This window comes from Dermacentor variabilis, chromosome 3 (assembly GCF_050947875.1).
Source record: "Dermacentor variabilis isolate Ectoservices chromosome 3, ASM5094787v1, whole genome shotgun sequence".
NCBI classification, from domain to species: Eukaryota; Metazoa; Arthropoda; class Arachnida; order Ixodida; family Ixodidae; genus Dermacentor; species Dermacentor variabilis.
The window spans coordinates 29,147,847-29,165,635 of NC_134570.1; the positions used below are offsets into that span (position 1 = coordinate 29,147,847).

Here is a 17,789-nt window from a genome sequence, read left to right on the forward strand (position 1 = left end):
TCGCAGTCCGAATGAGCCCGACTCCACAACTGAAGTGGCTGAACTACCCCTTACCACAACAAGCTCAAATGCGGACATCATTGATGACCTGTTAGGCTGCGGTGAGCCAATTCCTGCCGCTGTTACATTTGAAGACATTGCAGACGTCGACAGTGCAACTGATCGACGACAACATAATTGAGCAAGTTCTTCCACTGTCAAACTCGGATGATGATGTGCCATGTACTCCGATGTCCTCTACATGCGGACATGACTCAAGCCTTTGCAGTTCTTGTATTGGCATACAGTGAAATTCAAAACTCGCAGAAATACAGGCGTACTTGGTTGCACGTAAGCAGAAGTGCGCGAAGCAACGCATGGACCACTTGATCCTTGCACAGGGGCCTTAAAACGTAAATAAAGTGATCTTTCTTGAACACATTCGTTTTTTCGGACATTCGATAGTTCGGACTTATTTACGTTTCCCGTGGAGTCCGAATTATTAGACATCGACTGTATACAGATATCTGCACCAATAGCCAGCGAAGGCTAGTTTTCGGTCCAGTGTCAAAACATAACAGACAGGTAAGGTGCAAATTTTAACAGCAGAGCGTTCCGGAACACATCATGATTTATAACAGGCAAGAAACATTCTGAAAGTACTCCTAATTAGTCAATGCAAGTAAGAGATGCTGGTTATCAAGAAAAAAGAATTTGCTACACCGCTTGAAATTATGTGCGGTTTTAAACTCTAGGGGTAAAATATTCCAGATTTTTGTGCCAATGAATTCAACTTACAACTTTTTGTGCGCAAGCAAACAGGGACGAAGAATAGAAGCAACACAAGGACGAGCGCTCGTCCTTGTGTTGCTCCTATTCTTCGTCCCTGTTTGTTTGCACACAAAAAGTTCTAAGATGAATCTGTTCCAACTAGGTCGACCCGCAGTTATGCTACTGAATTCAATTAGCCTTTAGCCATATACATCATAACACATGTTGAAGTTACCTTTTAAAGCATGTCTAGTGCTGTGAATTGGAAAAGAAAAGGCGTTTCGAGGAATAGGAAAGTTAGTGCACAAAATATTATTCCCTGAATTGATATCTTATGATTACATAGTGCCTGAATCGATAACATGTTGTGTTTGGAAAATATAATTAAATGCATCACTGGTATATTTTTTATAAAGGTTGTAAGCATGTCATGTAAGCCACGCCCCATGATTCTAAACAATAACTAGTATGACTATGGCAAAACACATAATAAACGTCAAGTAGCAAGCGGTAGTGGCACCAGTAGAAACACCTATAGCAACGTAGCACTGATTTACTGAGATTCTCACCGTCATGGGGTTGTCAGCCGAGTCGAGAATTTCAGACATTAATTCATCGGCAAACTTCAGTCTCTCAGACACAGGATCCCTGTAACACAGAGAAAAAGTGTCATGTAACACTCACACATTATGAAGACTACTTGTAGCCTTAAAATTCTGTACTCACAAAATTAAATTAGTAAAGTTCACTGTACTCACAGTGAAACAATGTAAAAAATGCCCACTCCCAAACCCACAAAAAGACAGTTGCTTTCAGAGCTGTCCTTTAGTTCCTAGTGAGCATTTAAGTGCTCCCTTCTTTAACGGTATCTGGTACTACAAACAATAATATAGATATTGCAACATACTGCGACCAGGCCACATAGGCAGTTGAGGGGACATTAAGGGCAAATATTCAATGTGGACTGTTAATACACCATTCCAGAAACCTTGCAGTGCTTGTTTTGTGCCGAGAAAAGACTTAGTTCAAGATAAAATCATGTCTGAAGGGTCCGAATACCTTTAGCACAATTCAAATCGCTCACCCTTGAGTGAGGAGCGGTGACTTTACATATGCCATCACACTATGCCTCTTAGCAGTTTATACCTCTCAGCATTGTTAGAATGCAGTTGAAACAAAGATGAAAATTATGAGTTGTACATTAGTGAGCACACAACTGGAAATTTGCTGTAAACACTCCTCAGACAAGCCTGTGCCACACATTGGCTCCACAAATATAATTTTAGCTTGCACAAGTGCAATGCTGGAACAGGGAGAGCACCTTTTTTTGAGGCCAGTCAAGTTGATCAGGTGGACTTTCAGCCAGTCCAATCCTTTTTCACCAAGGGGTTCACCTCTGGCAAACAGTAGAATGCCTCGCACAACGTCACTGCCTAGAACAGAATTGCACATATATATTAATATGCTTTCTTGCTTTCTATTTCCAAGTGGCAAAACAAAGGCAGTGGCATTCTTGGTTAAAGTAAAAACTAGATTACATATACACCGGTATTTGCTGACGACTGATAAATTTGGTATGAGCTCTGCTCATAAAAACTGCACTGCCCTTGCCCTTTATGCCTCCACAACATCAAAACATAGGTAGTTCCTGAGAGACGACAGCGCTGAGACAAGTTTGTTGCCACTGTGGCACCACGGAAATGTGTGAAACGTAATTGGCTGGCACATCTATACAAATTCTCTTGATGCTGGCAGCAGTGTATCTACCTTTGCGCTCTTTAAGTTGTCATCGGCTATAGTCAAAGAACGAGAATGACTGCTTTTACCTAGTTCTATGGTCCCAGAACAATGCTACTAGTTTGAGTGAAAGGATTACTATGTGACAACTGGACTGCTTTGTGCCACACTCAACGAACTGAACACATGCAAAGTACCAAGTCATCAACAACATTGATTATGACTGTTGATGTATGATTATATGACTGTATGATTATAACAGCTGCTGCAGATGACTACTGCCTGTAAAATACGATGGGATCGAAGCTGTGATATGCAAGCACCCTGCTGGCTAGAGCTGGCGAGAGCTGGTCTGACTTTAGCAGAAAAGATATTAAATTAGCTCCACTGTCTAATTTTAAGAGGTATTCTTGGGGCCACAGCTGAGCCCAGCAACCCACGTTACCACATGAATGGCAAGATGTCACTAATTGACATGTGTTACCCCCGTCAGAATGTGATGCCACAGCGAAGAACCAAACCGCCAAGCACACGCTCAACTGCAGATTGTCGCAGGCACTAAGCTACTGTCACTGGAGTTAAGGAAGTACAGTCAATAACCGATATAGCAGACATCCGATTTTTTCGGACATGTCCGATAATTTAGGTGTTTTTGCACCACCACCACGTATCCACTAGAGCCAATGTAAAAGTATGTCAGAAATTTTGGATGCTGAAACAGATCACTGTCCAATTTTACAAACTTTTTTCCGTGACCTCAGGTCCAAAACGGCATTATTTGAAGCCAACACCCCCGGCACTCCACCATTTCGATTATCTCGCAGCGTCGAACCAGCACTTTTGCACGCCAATCCATGGCAACGTTAGGCCTAGCTGATTCGACGTTCGCTAGCCAAGCTTCCTGCTGTTCGGTGCCCTGTTTTCCATTGAAGGAACCCGCTGCTATCAGCAATGGCACAAATTCCCTCTTTGTCATCGTTGCAGACAACTTTGAAGCATGGAAAGTACAGCAAGGGTCGAGTGTTGCACAATGCCAGTTTCCAAAAGTCAGCTTCATCGCAGTACAACGGTGTTACACGGTCAAGCGTACCCAATGTATTGCGGTGAAGCATACCAAGAATGAAAAGGGACCACTGTCATGGGACAGAGTATGTATTATTTAAATTGCACACACATGCACCCGCCGTCTCCTGTCACAGAACAAGCCCTAATTCAGCTAATAAGTGTACTGGCAGACCGTCAGAGCGATTTCGAAAGTGTGTGTGGTGATTTGAGCCTTTGGGAGCAGTAAAAAGCATGCCTTCATTTTTTCAGGCTGCCCAATTTTTCAGACATTTTTGCGGCACCTAGGGCGTCCAAAAAATCAGATGTTGACTTTAGTGTAGGGCTTTCTGTTCCGTTAAATTAAATTAAATTCTGGGGTTCTGCACTTCAAAACTCTGATCTGATTATGAGGTATGACGTAGTGGTGGCTTCCCAATATTTTAACTACCTAGGGTTTTTTAACGTGTACCTAAATCTATGTACAGCATCACTTTCGCATTTCGTCCCCATAGATATGTGGCCACCACAGCCGGAACTGAACGCACAGCCTCGAACTCAGCAGCGCAACATCATGGCCACTAAGCTACCACAGCAGGTGGGTTTGCCAGTGGTACAAGCAGAAATTTTCAAACTCACCAAGATGATTAAAATGAGGTGGACATGGGTAGACTCTTCCTCTGAAGTCCATGTTGTGTGGAAACCAGAATACCCTGTCCCTGAACTGCAGGTGGAGCAAAAAGAAAATGGTCTTGAGGGTAATATAAATATAACAGGACAATGTGCTGCAGAAGAGTATGGATTTGGGCTGGTCGGTTGTGACTGCATTACGATGAATGTGGCTGCAAGCCATCTTTCAAAGGTGTGATCTTCTTGTCAAACCACCACGATGACCGCACATGTCTTATTTCTGAAGCCTTTCACATCCATAATAGCGGCAAAGCATGTGTAAGCCTCCCCTTCATTTCACTCTTTCCGAAGGAGATAGCCTTCCTATCCCATTGATCACAATTTATTGCCCCTGCGCATGCTGAATTTCTGTTTCTTTCTTGTGCTTCATGATAGTGGTAGAGTATACGTATACGCTGACTGAAAGAATAAAGACACTGTTGTTAGTCAGCGCTGTGGTCTGTGCCCCTCTCTTCGTGCTGTTGTTTAACGCTGTTTTCTGCTGATAAGACAATGTAATGCAATGCAAAAGCCCACATTTAGCTGACCACGTAGAGTTCTTCCCGTTCATCACTATGCTCAACTTATTTACTGCTTGCACTCCACTAACAAGTGACCCAGAGAAATCAAGAGGTCCCCCTACCTTAAAAAAAAGAAAGCACCTTTCTAATTTCACCACATATACATGCATAGTCTCGTGCACGGTCGCGACTAATGCATCACAGTTTTACAGGTTGCTGAAGCCTGCAAGCTTTAATTATAAGTACTAGACCACTGTTGACTGCCGATAACAGTCAAAGGGGGAAAAGAACTGTGGTGCTCTGGCAAACTGAATTGTAGCTGAGTATAGTTGCACTTTATGTGGCTTGCATGTTCTGCCTGACTCTAAAGAAAAAGGAGAGTTGCACATTTGCACGAGCCTGAGAAGAACACGCACAATAAACATCACTTAAACGTCCTGCTGATAAAATAAACAGTAGCTGCATCATTCCGCTTTGTCAGCGCTACTGGCAGGAGTGTGGTGTCCTCTCTGTACGGGCCTCTACCTCAAATATGACGACAGTGCCCTGGTACACTATGGCCTCCGAGATCAGCAGCCCAATTTATGGCACCTATGTAAGTGACCTTGTTCACTGAGAGCAATTTTATTTGCAGAGAAATTGTACAGCCCCCTTCAGCTGTAGTTTTCTACGCAACAAAATTATCTCTTGGCACAAAATAAATGTTGCAAGAGTTACAGAATGGCAATTTACAACTTTCTAGATTGATTCAGTGTCTTTAGTGTCCCTTCATAAGTAATGCTGGGAACAACAAGCTTAACCCTTCCAGGGTCGATTTTTTTTATTGCAGATCTAAATTCATCAAAGGTACCTATTTCGAAAAAAAACTGCCATAATCTTTCTAGGCTGACCGTAATCTTTCTATGTTATATATGTACCATTTATTCATGAATAACAACAATAAAAAATGAAATAAACTCATGAGAATTAAAAATTTGATGCATTGTTATACACATAGTTCAAGGCTTCAAAAATGCACAAACAAGAATATTTTGCAAGTCTCAAATGTTCCTGCTATTACACTAATGTTTACGTCCATAGTGTAATCGAACTGCATACGTGAGCACACTCAAGAAAACTGCACGGTTGTGTGCCCATCAAAAAGCAAAACTTCCGCTAATCTTCATCTTATCACCAACCAGGGGCAATTAGTTTTCGAGCGTCTCCAAAAAAAAAGAAAAGGAAACACATGCACGGCAGCATCCTTCACATGTGTACTGCATGAACAATCAACGAGCGAGTAACAGCGGTCACCACTTGAGCGATTAGTAACGAGATAGCCATCAGTTTTACGAGCGCAAGAAGCCGAAACCGCCAGCAGAACAAAACTGAAACTAACTGACACCCACCTGCGCGGGCGCCGATGCGCTAGAGCAAACAAACTATCTCTAAAACAAACCACGCAACGAAAATTGAGAGAGGGAGGTGCGAGAAACAAATTCCCTTTATACCTACATAGTGGCAGCGCATGTCAGGAAAGAAAAAATTTGGAAATTGGCACGCTTTTTAAACATACAGACAGAGTCGTAAATATACGGCACTGACCATCTTGGACTTGTTCGCGGCGCCGTATGTTTACATCATTGACCTTGAACGGGTTAAACAGCATAGCCAACTTACATGATTGGCAATGGAAAGCTTGTAGAGGGCATCACACCACAGACTGTACATCTCGGCGCGTCTTCGCTTGTTCAACACGCGCTCTCGAGTAACCTTGACCTTGTCTGCTTTGCTCATGCCACTAGAAAGACAGGAACAAGTACGTAAATGTCAAGCTACATTCAACTGATTTCTACAGCAGTTTGGCTCAGTTTGCAGAGATGCAGAGCTTTCTCAAAACGGGAGCCTGCCTGAGCTGAACATTCAGATGCCTCAAAAGAAATGAGAGGCATGTGACCAGAATTCTGTCGGATCTCAGTCACACTCCTAGCTTGAATGTGAAAGTGCCTCCAAGTGCGTTTTATAGACCAAGCAATTTCGTTCCAAGCGCTCAATTTTGACCTGCCTAAAGCAAAGCGCACTGCCACAAAAGCAACCAGTTGAATTTACACCCTTAATTAAGCATTTGTGCAGGTTTATATAAGAGGTTTGCTAAGCTTTTCTTGGATGCATAGAGTTTGTGGCTATTCTCAGCCTTTGGGAGCCTTGCAGCTATAGAGAGAGAGAGAGATGAACGGGATGGGGAAAGGCAAGAAGTTAAAATGGATAAGATTCTGTTTTGCTACCATTGCAGCTATAGAGTTTTGTACAATGGCCAGGGAGGGAAATATCACATAAAAGTATCTGTATATTTCTTTAAGGGCACTACAAGTCCATGAGAATACTGGGATAGAAAATGTGTGGCTTGTTTCGACCGTGGTCTGGCATAAAACATGGCTGTCCAAACTAATTTTCATATACGCCTGTACTTACTGACCAGCATCGAAACTGGCACACAGTTGGTTACCATAATTTTGGATGCTGTGGGATATGCAGCTCAATTTTTTCAGAAGTGATCCATGTGTATGACATTGCAAGCATTGCAGCTGTGGACAATGTTGTTGCCACTCTGGTTGTTGCCCATCCCCCATTTTAGTTGACAGGAAAATTTCATGAGTTTCAGATTACCTGTGGCCACTACTAAGAGATTTCCGTTAAATCCACACAAAACCAGAACTATGAACACCAAATTCTGATGACGCAACACTCGTTAGGCCTAGCGGTGCAAGGAGTATGGCTGCGATTAAAATTTTCTGCCAGCTGACAGGTGGCAAAGCCGTTGTGGGAAGCTCACCATTAGCAAGTTCCCACCAGTAGACCTTTTGATGATCTGGTTAAAATAACACATGCGGCCTAAACTAGCGGCCATAAAAGCAGTGATCCAGTCTGCAGGTGATCTGCTGGCAACTAGCACGAACGCTTACCAATTTAATTTCCTGACTTAGTACTGAACTGCACTTTCAAAGCTCCCAATTAAACTTCTACAACAGACTAACCTGACTTCATCGCACAGTCAAGGCCGCATGCACATACTGCGCTTCCCGACGAGCTGAACATGAAACACCCCAGTGACATAGACTGCTGTGGTATTTTAAGTAGATACTATTTCAATGAGGCACAACCCAAAGAAAGTATGTTTTTATACCGTTGGTGTTGTAATAAATAGCGAAACTGATTTCACCACTGAAGTTAATTGCGTCAGACTGCCCGATTATGCAAAACTTTTTTTAGGCACCCTGTGAGTCAAAAAAATCGGTTGGCAACTAGCTCCAAGAAAGCAGACGAAGGACTAAGAACACAACCCAAAACACAAGCGTTCTTGTTCTAAGTGGTACTTAGTCACGCTTTCTGACACCAGATAAACACAACATGGATAGGCATGAAATACACTAACAGCTCACACCTTTACTTTACTCAGCTTCATCAGCAACCGTTATTATTTGCCCAATAAAAGAGAACAGGCTAAAATGTCACGTGAATTCCGCCAAACCTTTCGCAATGCACCTGGGATTTCTGAGGCCTCTCCTCAGGGTTTCTTTTCCCTTCCTCCATGTTTGCAGCAAACTTTGGCTGCTGCTGCTGCTGTTCATTATTAATAAGTTTGCTATTGTTCTCAATAATATTAGAAAAGAAATTGGCTGAGGTTTAGCTCTTGGAAACCTAGTTATGATCAGCGAAAGGTCTGTTTGTCTTGGTTTTGCAAAGATTATGCAGACAGTGTTTCATTAAAGTTAAGCCACAGTCTTTAGCATACGTTGCACACACTGCCAAACGGGCTGTCCGTGAAGTTGCGGTGAAACCTGGCTGCTGCAGTCAAGCCTGCAGCCAGCCGAAGGGTGTGGTTTATCAGACGTTCGTTCTGGGTGCCGTTGCTTGTATCCATGGCTTTGTCTCCTTCTCCTTGTTGTTTGAGTTACTGAACGACACTGGCAGTTGCAGTAGATTCGATCTTCAAACATTTCCACACTTGGGAAGCTTCTCTATAACGGGCTAATCTGGCCTCCCTTTGCTCCAGTGTTCCAGCCGGCAACTTCGCCTTCGCTTGAGATTTCGCACTCTGCCATCTAGCTATATCTACTGGATGACTGGATTCAGCCTGTTGCTTGCGCTGAAGCACACGCACAGAAGGCCCAGCCGGCACGCCATCCATGGCAAGACTGAGTGGCCAAGCACCGGCGAAGCAGCCATTAAAGGCGCGTTTATAGTCCGACGTTACCAGCGCGTGGGCGAGCGTCGTTCGATGCAGGGCGCGTCGGTGTGCATTGGCTGCGTGCGGTTACATTGGCTGCCCCAGTGCATCAAAACATTGGTCGAACTATAAACGCTGTTGTTCTCGCTAACGTGATGTAACGTGCATGAGCACTCACGGTACATCAAACTATATTTAACCCTTGAACCTTCACTTAGTCACATGGTACCGCAGTGGCGAGGCTCCAAGCAAGCACAGCTGCAACTCCTCTCCGCAGCGGATCATGTGACGCAATGTCACACCTGCCACATTTGCACTCAGGTGGATCAAAGTCATTGCAACGCGATTAAAGACCTTGGGAGATATGGTGTAGTAGAGCTTTTGCTCTAATAATAAAATCCAATGATATAACAATATAGGGGCCATCCTCATCCTCCTCTACTTACGGTTCGAACTTGGGCGGGGCTGGGTGCTCTGATGGGGGAATGGGGATGTCCAACTCAGCACTGCCTTTGTTGAGAAACACTTCTATCACCAGATCAAGCATCTGCATCAAATGGTTATTCTTTGCAATTCAGACGGCAAGTACAGGTTAATAGGCAAGAAAGCGCATTGCAGTCAACAGGAGAGCTTGTGCACAATGATGCAAAAACTCGCAGTGAAATGTAACTTTTGCAGCAACACTGTCCACAAGAAAACACATTCAATCTTAACAGCCGTCAGGTGCTTAACACTCATTTGAGAGCACTGGGAGAGGTACATATACACTGAGCCACTGTCTGTAATTGTAACTAGTTCCAATTCTAAACCAATAATAGAGCTGAACCTCATTAAGACATGGATACTATAACAAACTGCTGGGTTAAATTAAGCTCCCTTATACAGTTTTAATACATAATAAAGTAAATAATAATAAGCTAAATAGGCTGCCTTATACACTTCTGGTTAAAAGGAAGTGCTAAAATTGTACAGAAGGGCAGCTGGACAGGTTGAAACGAAAGACCCACTTGCAACTGAGATTCATGTGAATATAATTCCACCGCGAACACTATTATGGTGTACCACCTGTTGCCTTAAATTTCACAACTAGTCCAGCAGTTTATTATTCTAAAGCATATTCTCCCTTACACAGCTTTACTGTTGCGATAGTGCGGTGGACTGTGAAGCAGGCGCAAGGGTTGATGGGAAGGAAAGCGATGAGTGGAGCAACAGTCAGGAGTGTCGCGTGTGTTCTACTGTGTGTGTGCCATATTTACCCAAACCTAACGCGTACCTTTTGTCAGAGGAGAAAATGGGTTAGAAAACTGCCTGCACATTACAATCGAATACAAAACCAAAACCGCATTTGCGGCGTTAGCAACAGCCTACCGTCAGAGCCATCAGAAGGAGCGTCTTCGCCATCACAAAATGGCGACAGAGCAGGACTTTATGAAGGTCGCTGCTACTTCATGTTGTGCTCAGCTACGATGTTGAGCGGTATTTTGGGCCGATAACTTTCAAATGTACAATCACCTCCATAAAATTTCGTGCGACTCGACACAGGATGTGTCTACATAATTGGCCCCAGTGTTTCTGGAACTGTGCCAAGCTCGCTATTTGCACCGAGTGCCAGGAACGCTGTCGGATACATGCTTCGACAAGTTCAATACAAAGTCTCACAAAAGTGATAGCAGTATATCCCTAAAGGTGATCACTTGTGTATACCGCCTCTGTGTGCTTGGTATCTGCAGCCAATGAAGAATAAATGGTGATGACAACGAAGTGCTACTTCCATTATGAAAGCTCTTCAAAAAAATTCCCGTCTGTGGAGGTAAATTCTGCACGGCTCATTTTTATCTCTTCGCAAACATGGGGAAAATGATACATTTTTCTTTTTTGACTTGACGGCGTGTTACATTCCTGTGCACTTCTTTTCTTACTTTAAGCGCTAGAAAAGTGGGTGTGCATTAGATTCAGGAATGCATCAGAATCTGGTAAATATGGCAGATAGATGGTGTGGTAGCGTGGTTGAGGTTGAGGAATGGTGGAAGTGTAATGACTAGAGTTAGAGACAGATTTCCCTCCACCGTGGTTTGACAAATGGCGATTTGAGGCAAGTGATCCTAACATTGTTTTTGATGTATGAGTTGCTTCGATTTGCATATGTCTGCGAAGGTTTTTTTTTTCTTTTTCCTCCAGTGTGAAGCACGTTTTGCCTCATTCTTGGCACTTTACAATTAGTGGGTAGGTAGGTGGGCAGCTAAACAGATTCTTATCTCACCTCTCTTTAATAAAAAGAAAATAATGTGTGACCAACGCTGGAATCGAACCTCTGCCACCAAGCATAGCAGCCTGGTGCTATAACCATTACACCACAATCGCATGCATACTTCTCTCGCTCCAAAACTAGTCAGCTCTATGAAACACTCAGCGCATGCTCCTCGTGCTACTTTCTCGTCTTCTTTCCTTGTGACAGCTTCTGCTGTGAGGCGCTGCATTAGACTGCATTATCTCCAGGACCAGCCCACTACTTTTTTCCAACTACTTATCTCGTAGCGGCTTATGCTACATAGAAACTGTACTACGTTGTACCGACTTCGTGGTTACCCACTTGAATCATGTCTTAAAGGGACTGACAACTGGCCAGAATGTGTTGTGAGACATTGATGGAAATGAAATGATCATGATTTATAGTGATAACCCAGCACGCCGTTCGGAATTTAAGTAGGAAATATAATTTTAAATTGGCAAAGAAAGTCAGAAGGACCAGTAAGTGGCAAGGCCTGGTGGTGAAATCTTAGTACTTCGAAATGCAGTAAAGAGATTACTGTACGTAAGTCAACTGTCATTAAGTACAGTATAAGTATTTCTTAAAATTGCAGTTAGAATATTATTAAACACTTACGCTTTATTCTACACGTATTATGAAGTAAAGAAAGTCCACACTAACGAGCAGCACTCGCGTCGTCCCACATGCATGGTGGTGCATATGCTGCTGTAGGCGCGCGAGTATAGCCCGAGTTTGCAGTTAGCCAGAGTTTTATATCTCCCTGTGATACAAGATGCCATCGAGGAGCTGTGCCGTAAATGGGTGCATTTTTTACCTTCGGTCGGCGCACCTGTCACAATGTACTGACGATAAGCTCTATGCCGACCGTCGGCAGATTGTCGGCGTCGGTACAGTGTGACAGAGGCGCCAACACAAAGGAAAAAACGCTGTCGCTGACAGTCAGCAGACCGAAATCGGTGTCGCATCAGCCTAATGTGAGTGAGCATTTACCAATTGCCGTTCTCCAGGCGCGCTGCTTGTGGCGGGGACGGTGGTCTATCACGCAAGTTGGATTCGTCGCTTTCACTGCCGATTTCGTCCATCAAAGCATGACGTTTGGGCGCTACTTCGTAAGGATCAAAATTCTGAGCACGCATGCAAGCTAAAATCCTTTGTTCCAGCTCGCTCAGGTCTTGGAGAGACGACATTGAAAATCAGAAGCACACGCTTGGCTGCAGCAACACGAACCGCATATCACACGTAAAAGTGTCATTTCATTTTCGATGCACTTGGTTTCGTTTTGACTAGTCAAATACCAAAGCAGTTGGACAGTACACAGCAAAGACACGTAGCTATTATCGCAGAAATACTTTAACACTTTGGAAAACAAGAATCACAGGAACATCGACTTGATAAACAGAATACTTTCTCACACCTACGGCCGCACTTGTCGTCTGCCTCCCACTAGTGCCGACCTGTAATCACTATCGCATTCACTTATCACAGTTTTCAGCATGCTTCCAGTGAACGAATTCATCCTCATTGCAGATCGAAAAATTCTGATAAACAAATGTTCCACAGCATTTTCTGCATTACTACTTCATGATTAGACGTTCTGGCCGGTAAGCTTTCCATTGCACAAAAAAGTGGGTACCATGAAAATTGGTTGTCAGTCCCTTTAGCACTTCTTTGGCAAAGTACAAATACTACTGTCGTTGTTTTAACATACACCACATGACATAGCCATAGGTATGTCTGAATGCGTAACACATAGTTGCTGATGATGTCACAATCCGTTTCTCTGACTTACCCACATCCACTACCTGTATAGAACCCAACAATCTCCATGTCATATGCTTGCATCGAACGACTGGCGCAGGAATCATGCTATTGCTGCCATATGATTGTTTTCAAATCGTCATTGTCACGCTGTTTTCATCACGCACACATACACTTGCAACCCACACACACAACTACTCAACATGTTGTTCACATGGTATCGCTTAGCAAAACACCAAACAGTGCTGGATAGCCAGGTACCTGCAAAATTCTCTGCATAGCATATTCCCACAGTGTGTGGGACCTGCACAATTCCTTTACCCTGGTGATATTAGCTTGGAACGAATGTAAGATATAATATAGGTATTTTTGTGTCAAATGTGACTTCATTTGAATGAGAATGTGCTGTAATTACTCACAGGTTTGTTAATTCTCCAAGGACAGAGACCAAGGATGTTGAGGGCATCAAAGCTTGGGTACAACTGTTGTACGGGAGTGTCCTCAAGTACCAGTCGCTGTTGCTGGGCTGCTTCAGGCAGTCTCACCAGGGTTGCTGAAAGACGTCACAAGCAGTTGTGCCTACTTCAAAACAATACCATAAGCTGCCACACAAAGTTAAACATATAATGACACAAAGGCAAGCATGGGAAAAATTAGCTGTGTTCTTTAATTTAAGAACAGAAATAATAAGGAAAAGGTAAATTAAAGTGTAAGAAAAGACAACTTGCTACCAGTTGAAACACACTCCACAACCCACCCATTCTTCCATATTCATTTGCCCTTTTCTCATTACCTATTTTTACATTCATGCAAAAGAAAAAGGCAGTTAAATTTCTCAGATGCTTTTCTTGGCTTCATCGTTTGGTTTCATATGTTTGTTATGCAGTTAAACATCGATATAACAAAGTAAAAATTTCACTCTTGAAAGCTATCATTTGTGTCTGCATTCCGTTTCTTCTTCTGTCCTTGTTTTTGCTGTGCTACACTACATGCTACTCCAGTACCAAATGCATGGGAAGGCAATGCACATGATGTGCCACCACACTTAGCAAACACAGCAGATTACAGGGCATGCGGGCTGTGTATGCGCTCAGCCGTGCTGATAGACATGCACAGCCACAGCTGCACTGCCATGTGCGAATTTCTTTCTTGTGAGCACATTTTTTTTTAAGTTAGCAGCACCCCATCTTTCAACACTTTTTTTTTTTTCATAAAGAGAACACATTTTTCGTAAAACTTGACTCATCCCATCATAATATTAGATATACGAAATATTCTCATGAATATTCTTGACTCTCATCGTAGTAGTATTAAATTTTAGGAAATATTCTGGAGCGTTTGCAGCTATGTGATCCTCCAAAGTGCTTCCATTAACAGGACTGCATTTGCGAACTTGGGTAAAGGTATCAGGACATAAATACTATTCACTCGATAAGCTTGCATAATGAATTGAATATTCTCGATTCATAAGCATATTTCAATGTGGAATTATTCCTCTTATGTAATTCAGCTAGCTGGCCTTTGTGTATAAAAGAAGCAACAAATGCCCTTTTATTGAAATAGCAATTATATGGACACTCCAAGCGAATTTTCGGCATCGGGATCGGCATGAGGCTCTACGTATATTAGGTATATGTATACTATATGCCATGCCATGCTATATGACATGCTGTAAATGTGGGTTATATTGCAACACTATTTTACCACTAAAGTAGCTCAAAGCAGGTCTCGCATCCTTTACAACATTATTCCTCAGAATTTTGAGGAAGGCAGCCCACAAGCACGTCAGGAAACATTACACTGACAGCACATGCCTTTTATCTGAAATCTTATCAGGCCATCAAATATTAAAAGTGCCAAGCAATATCAAGGCTCAAACCTGAAAGCAACGTAATTTTACCGGTGCAGCAGGGTGCACTATCTCCGGAATCGGTCCACGAAAGAGGTTTGAAACATACCTGATACAGATGAGTAGTGGTAAAGTCACTAAGAAAGATCTTTCCTTTAATTATTAAACATAAATGAAACTGTCCAATGGTAGGATTCAAACAGACAACCTCTAGCACAACCGCTCAATGCTCTAACCATCAGGCCATGGGCGCATGTCTCAGTAAATGGAATATAACATCCTTAAGTATTTCCTTTGTGCAAGCCAGTACGATGAATTTTATGAACACAGTGTGAATTTTCACCGTCTTCAATAATTGCGCATAAAAATACTGATTCCTTTAGTTTTATTACATTTTCTAAAGAACATTACTCACAGTAACGATGTCTTTTTGCATCAGAATTTTAATGCTAGGTGGTGAAAGATCCCCAGGCGTGTTCATGATCCAATCACAGACACAGAAGAAGCTGTATTCTAACACCTCAGGTTAGATGTGCTAGCTTGTTGGAACACATTGTAAAACATCCTACGCAGACTATGCAGACCATGCAGACCCGGTCAGCTTGTGACATCATTTTCCACATGTAGTAGCCAACATACAGTAGCTAAAATAGTGCCTGTTGGTGTGTGGTTTCCGTAGCAAAGCACTCCGTCCCTCACATGGCGCAAACAAGTTCCCGCGTGTTGTCAGAATGCCGGCTGAGAAGCTGTCTCTGTGTCTTCACGTGCCCCACCCCACATGTTTACTTAGTCAGCTTACGTTTACTGCAATTCACACTGCCACTGCAACTACAACTACTTGTAGTAATTGCAGAGTAGCTACAGCAGCAAAGTAGCTACCTACAGTTACTTTGTGTAATAGCCTAACATGTTGCTATCGCATTTCTTGCTTCGCCCTTATGGCAAAACTCTGTTTTTTTGTATGTTCACACTACCGTGCATGGTGCCTATTATTGCCAAGAGCACTTCATACCCATGAAAAGCCGATTGTGCCACCTTCAAATTCATTATCAAGAAGTGTTCAACAGCAAAGCATTCCTTCTGAGGAGTTGAGTGATGCAGTTTAGTATTCCAAGGCAACACATAGGCTATAAGAGACACTACAGAAGGAGGTTTCAGTATTATTAAACTCATTCACAGTAACTAAAACACCTGTTGCAGTTGAGTTCATGTAATACTTCTTCTGCCAAAAGAAAAATTAAAAAGAAAGAGAACTTTAGTCTATCAATAAAGTACATACATTTTAGAGTTGGTAATATTGACGAATGATCGATCAATCAATTAAATGTATCCTACAAAAAGAAAGCTCTTCATTGATTTCCACTTTTCCGTTCACTGACTTAATCGATTATACCTGTTCATTTAATTGTTTCCAAGAGTTTGACAGGAGTGGTAAAAAAAATTTGAAATCGTGCTCGAATGGCGGCGCACGAGCAGTGACTGCGGCTGTGGTAGAGCGACTGTCACCTGTTTTTCCCCCAAGTCCAGAGTGATGCCGAGCTGAGCACTTCCGCTCTCTTCCCCTACACCACACATGCCGCTAGGTCACACAAAGCCGGAGGCTTGAAATACCGTTGCAATTCAAGGCATACTATTGCAACCCAGTCGTCGCTCGTCATGCCACTCCCCGTCCACTAAAGACACGGCCCAGCATGCACACCGGTTTGGCGCATGTACTTGACATAGCGATGGAGTTCATGTCAATTCCAGTAAATCTATAGCGTCCGAGCATCTATTCTTGCACGCTGGCTGCATGGTCATTCAAAGGTGTAGGTGTCACCCTAACATCACAGCCAATTGACATTCCTTCACTCTGTAGAAAAGCGCACGTGGTTCAAAATCCTAAACCAGTTTCTCTGTGCATATTGCGATTTCTTGCATACTTCAGTTGGACTTCACGTCACCTTTCACTTTTGTCATTTTCTTTATTTCTTGTTTAACTGTAATGTACAGGCATTGATAGTGCCATGTATCCTATTTAATTCTTCACTAAGTGCTATTTTATAACGTATATTGTTTACATTTTCAAAAGCCACTAGTGCCAACTATATTTAGTCTTTAACAAGTTAAAGATGATCCTTTATAAAACATTTATACACTTGTGTTTCAACCTTGGCCCACCTCTCAAACATTAAAATAGAGTCCTAGGTAACTGTGTTTCAACCTTTTTAGAAGTCCCCAGCAAACATTTCAATTAATCAATTAATTGATAAAAGACCATGCATCAAAAGTGATTAATCGATTAAAGAATAAAATTACGAATGATTAATCGTTAATCGAACAAAAATTTTGTTGACCATCCCAATACATTTGCAGAACAGGGCAGTGGGTTAGAGCATTAACTTTCTTTGTTCTGTTGTTTGGTGCTACAATTTCTGTAGAAATATCAGTAAGTTGGCCAAGGGATGGAAAAACTCACTCTGTGTGAGCAAGAAGATTCCGCTGTTGACATCAGACCAAGGCAACGGCGGGCACACCATGGGTAACAGACCAACATCAAAAGCAAGCTCCTCAAAGGATGCTTCCCGGTACATTTTGGAGAGCAGTGGGTGAGGCTGCAAATGCACGGAAGTGTGAAAAGAGGAGTAACATTGCCCATGCTATGTCAATGAGTTTTTTTGTCAAGGCTGTAGGTTCCTCTTCAGTTTGACGTGCACTTTGAGTGCACTTAAGTTGAGAAGTTGACATAATTTATGGAACTCTGTAACACAAAAGCTGAGGCAGTGTAACACAACCTTTAAGAAACATTCAATGTTCATGTTCAAATGCAAATTTAATATATAACATGCTATGTAGGCTTAGGGCTCATTATTACAAGACTCGTTAATCTTCATGAGCTGAATCATGGATGACTGCTACAGCAATATTGCATCCATTTCTCTTAATTACTAAATTTTACTGTTCGAAAAATATATGGGGCAGAGCACTTCTGACTCATTTAATACAGCT

The 17,789-nt window shown here is 42.6% G+C and overlaps 1 protein-coding gene across 1 annotated transcript in view; it reads right to left on the reverse strand.

Moving 5' to 3' along the window:
* PolrMT (mitochondrial RNA polymerase) overlaps window positions 1-17,789 on the reverse strand; it is a 76,052-nt gene that overhangs the window by 22,355 nt on the left and 35,908 nt on the right. Inside the window, exons 17-23 of the mRNA XM_075684605.1 lie at window positions 17,260-17,395; window positions 13,372-13,505; window positions 9,372-9,472; window positions 6,378-6,498; window positions 4,168-4,252; window positions 2,072-2,183; window positions 1,320-1,398 (exon numbers count right to left, since the gene is read on the reverse strand). Of these exons, the coding sequence (XP_075540720.1) occupies window positions 1,320-1,398; window positions 2,072-2,183; window positions 4,168-4,252; window positions 6,378-6,498; window positions 9,372-9,472; window positions 13,372-13,505; window positions 17,260-17,395 (768 nt within the window). The remainder of the gene's footprint in view (window positions 1-1,319; window positions 1,399-2,071; window positions 2,184-4,167; window positions 4,253-6,377; window positions 6,499-9,371; window positions 9,473-13,371; window positions 13,506-17,259; window positions 17,396-17,789) is intronic.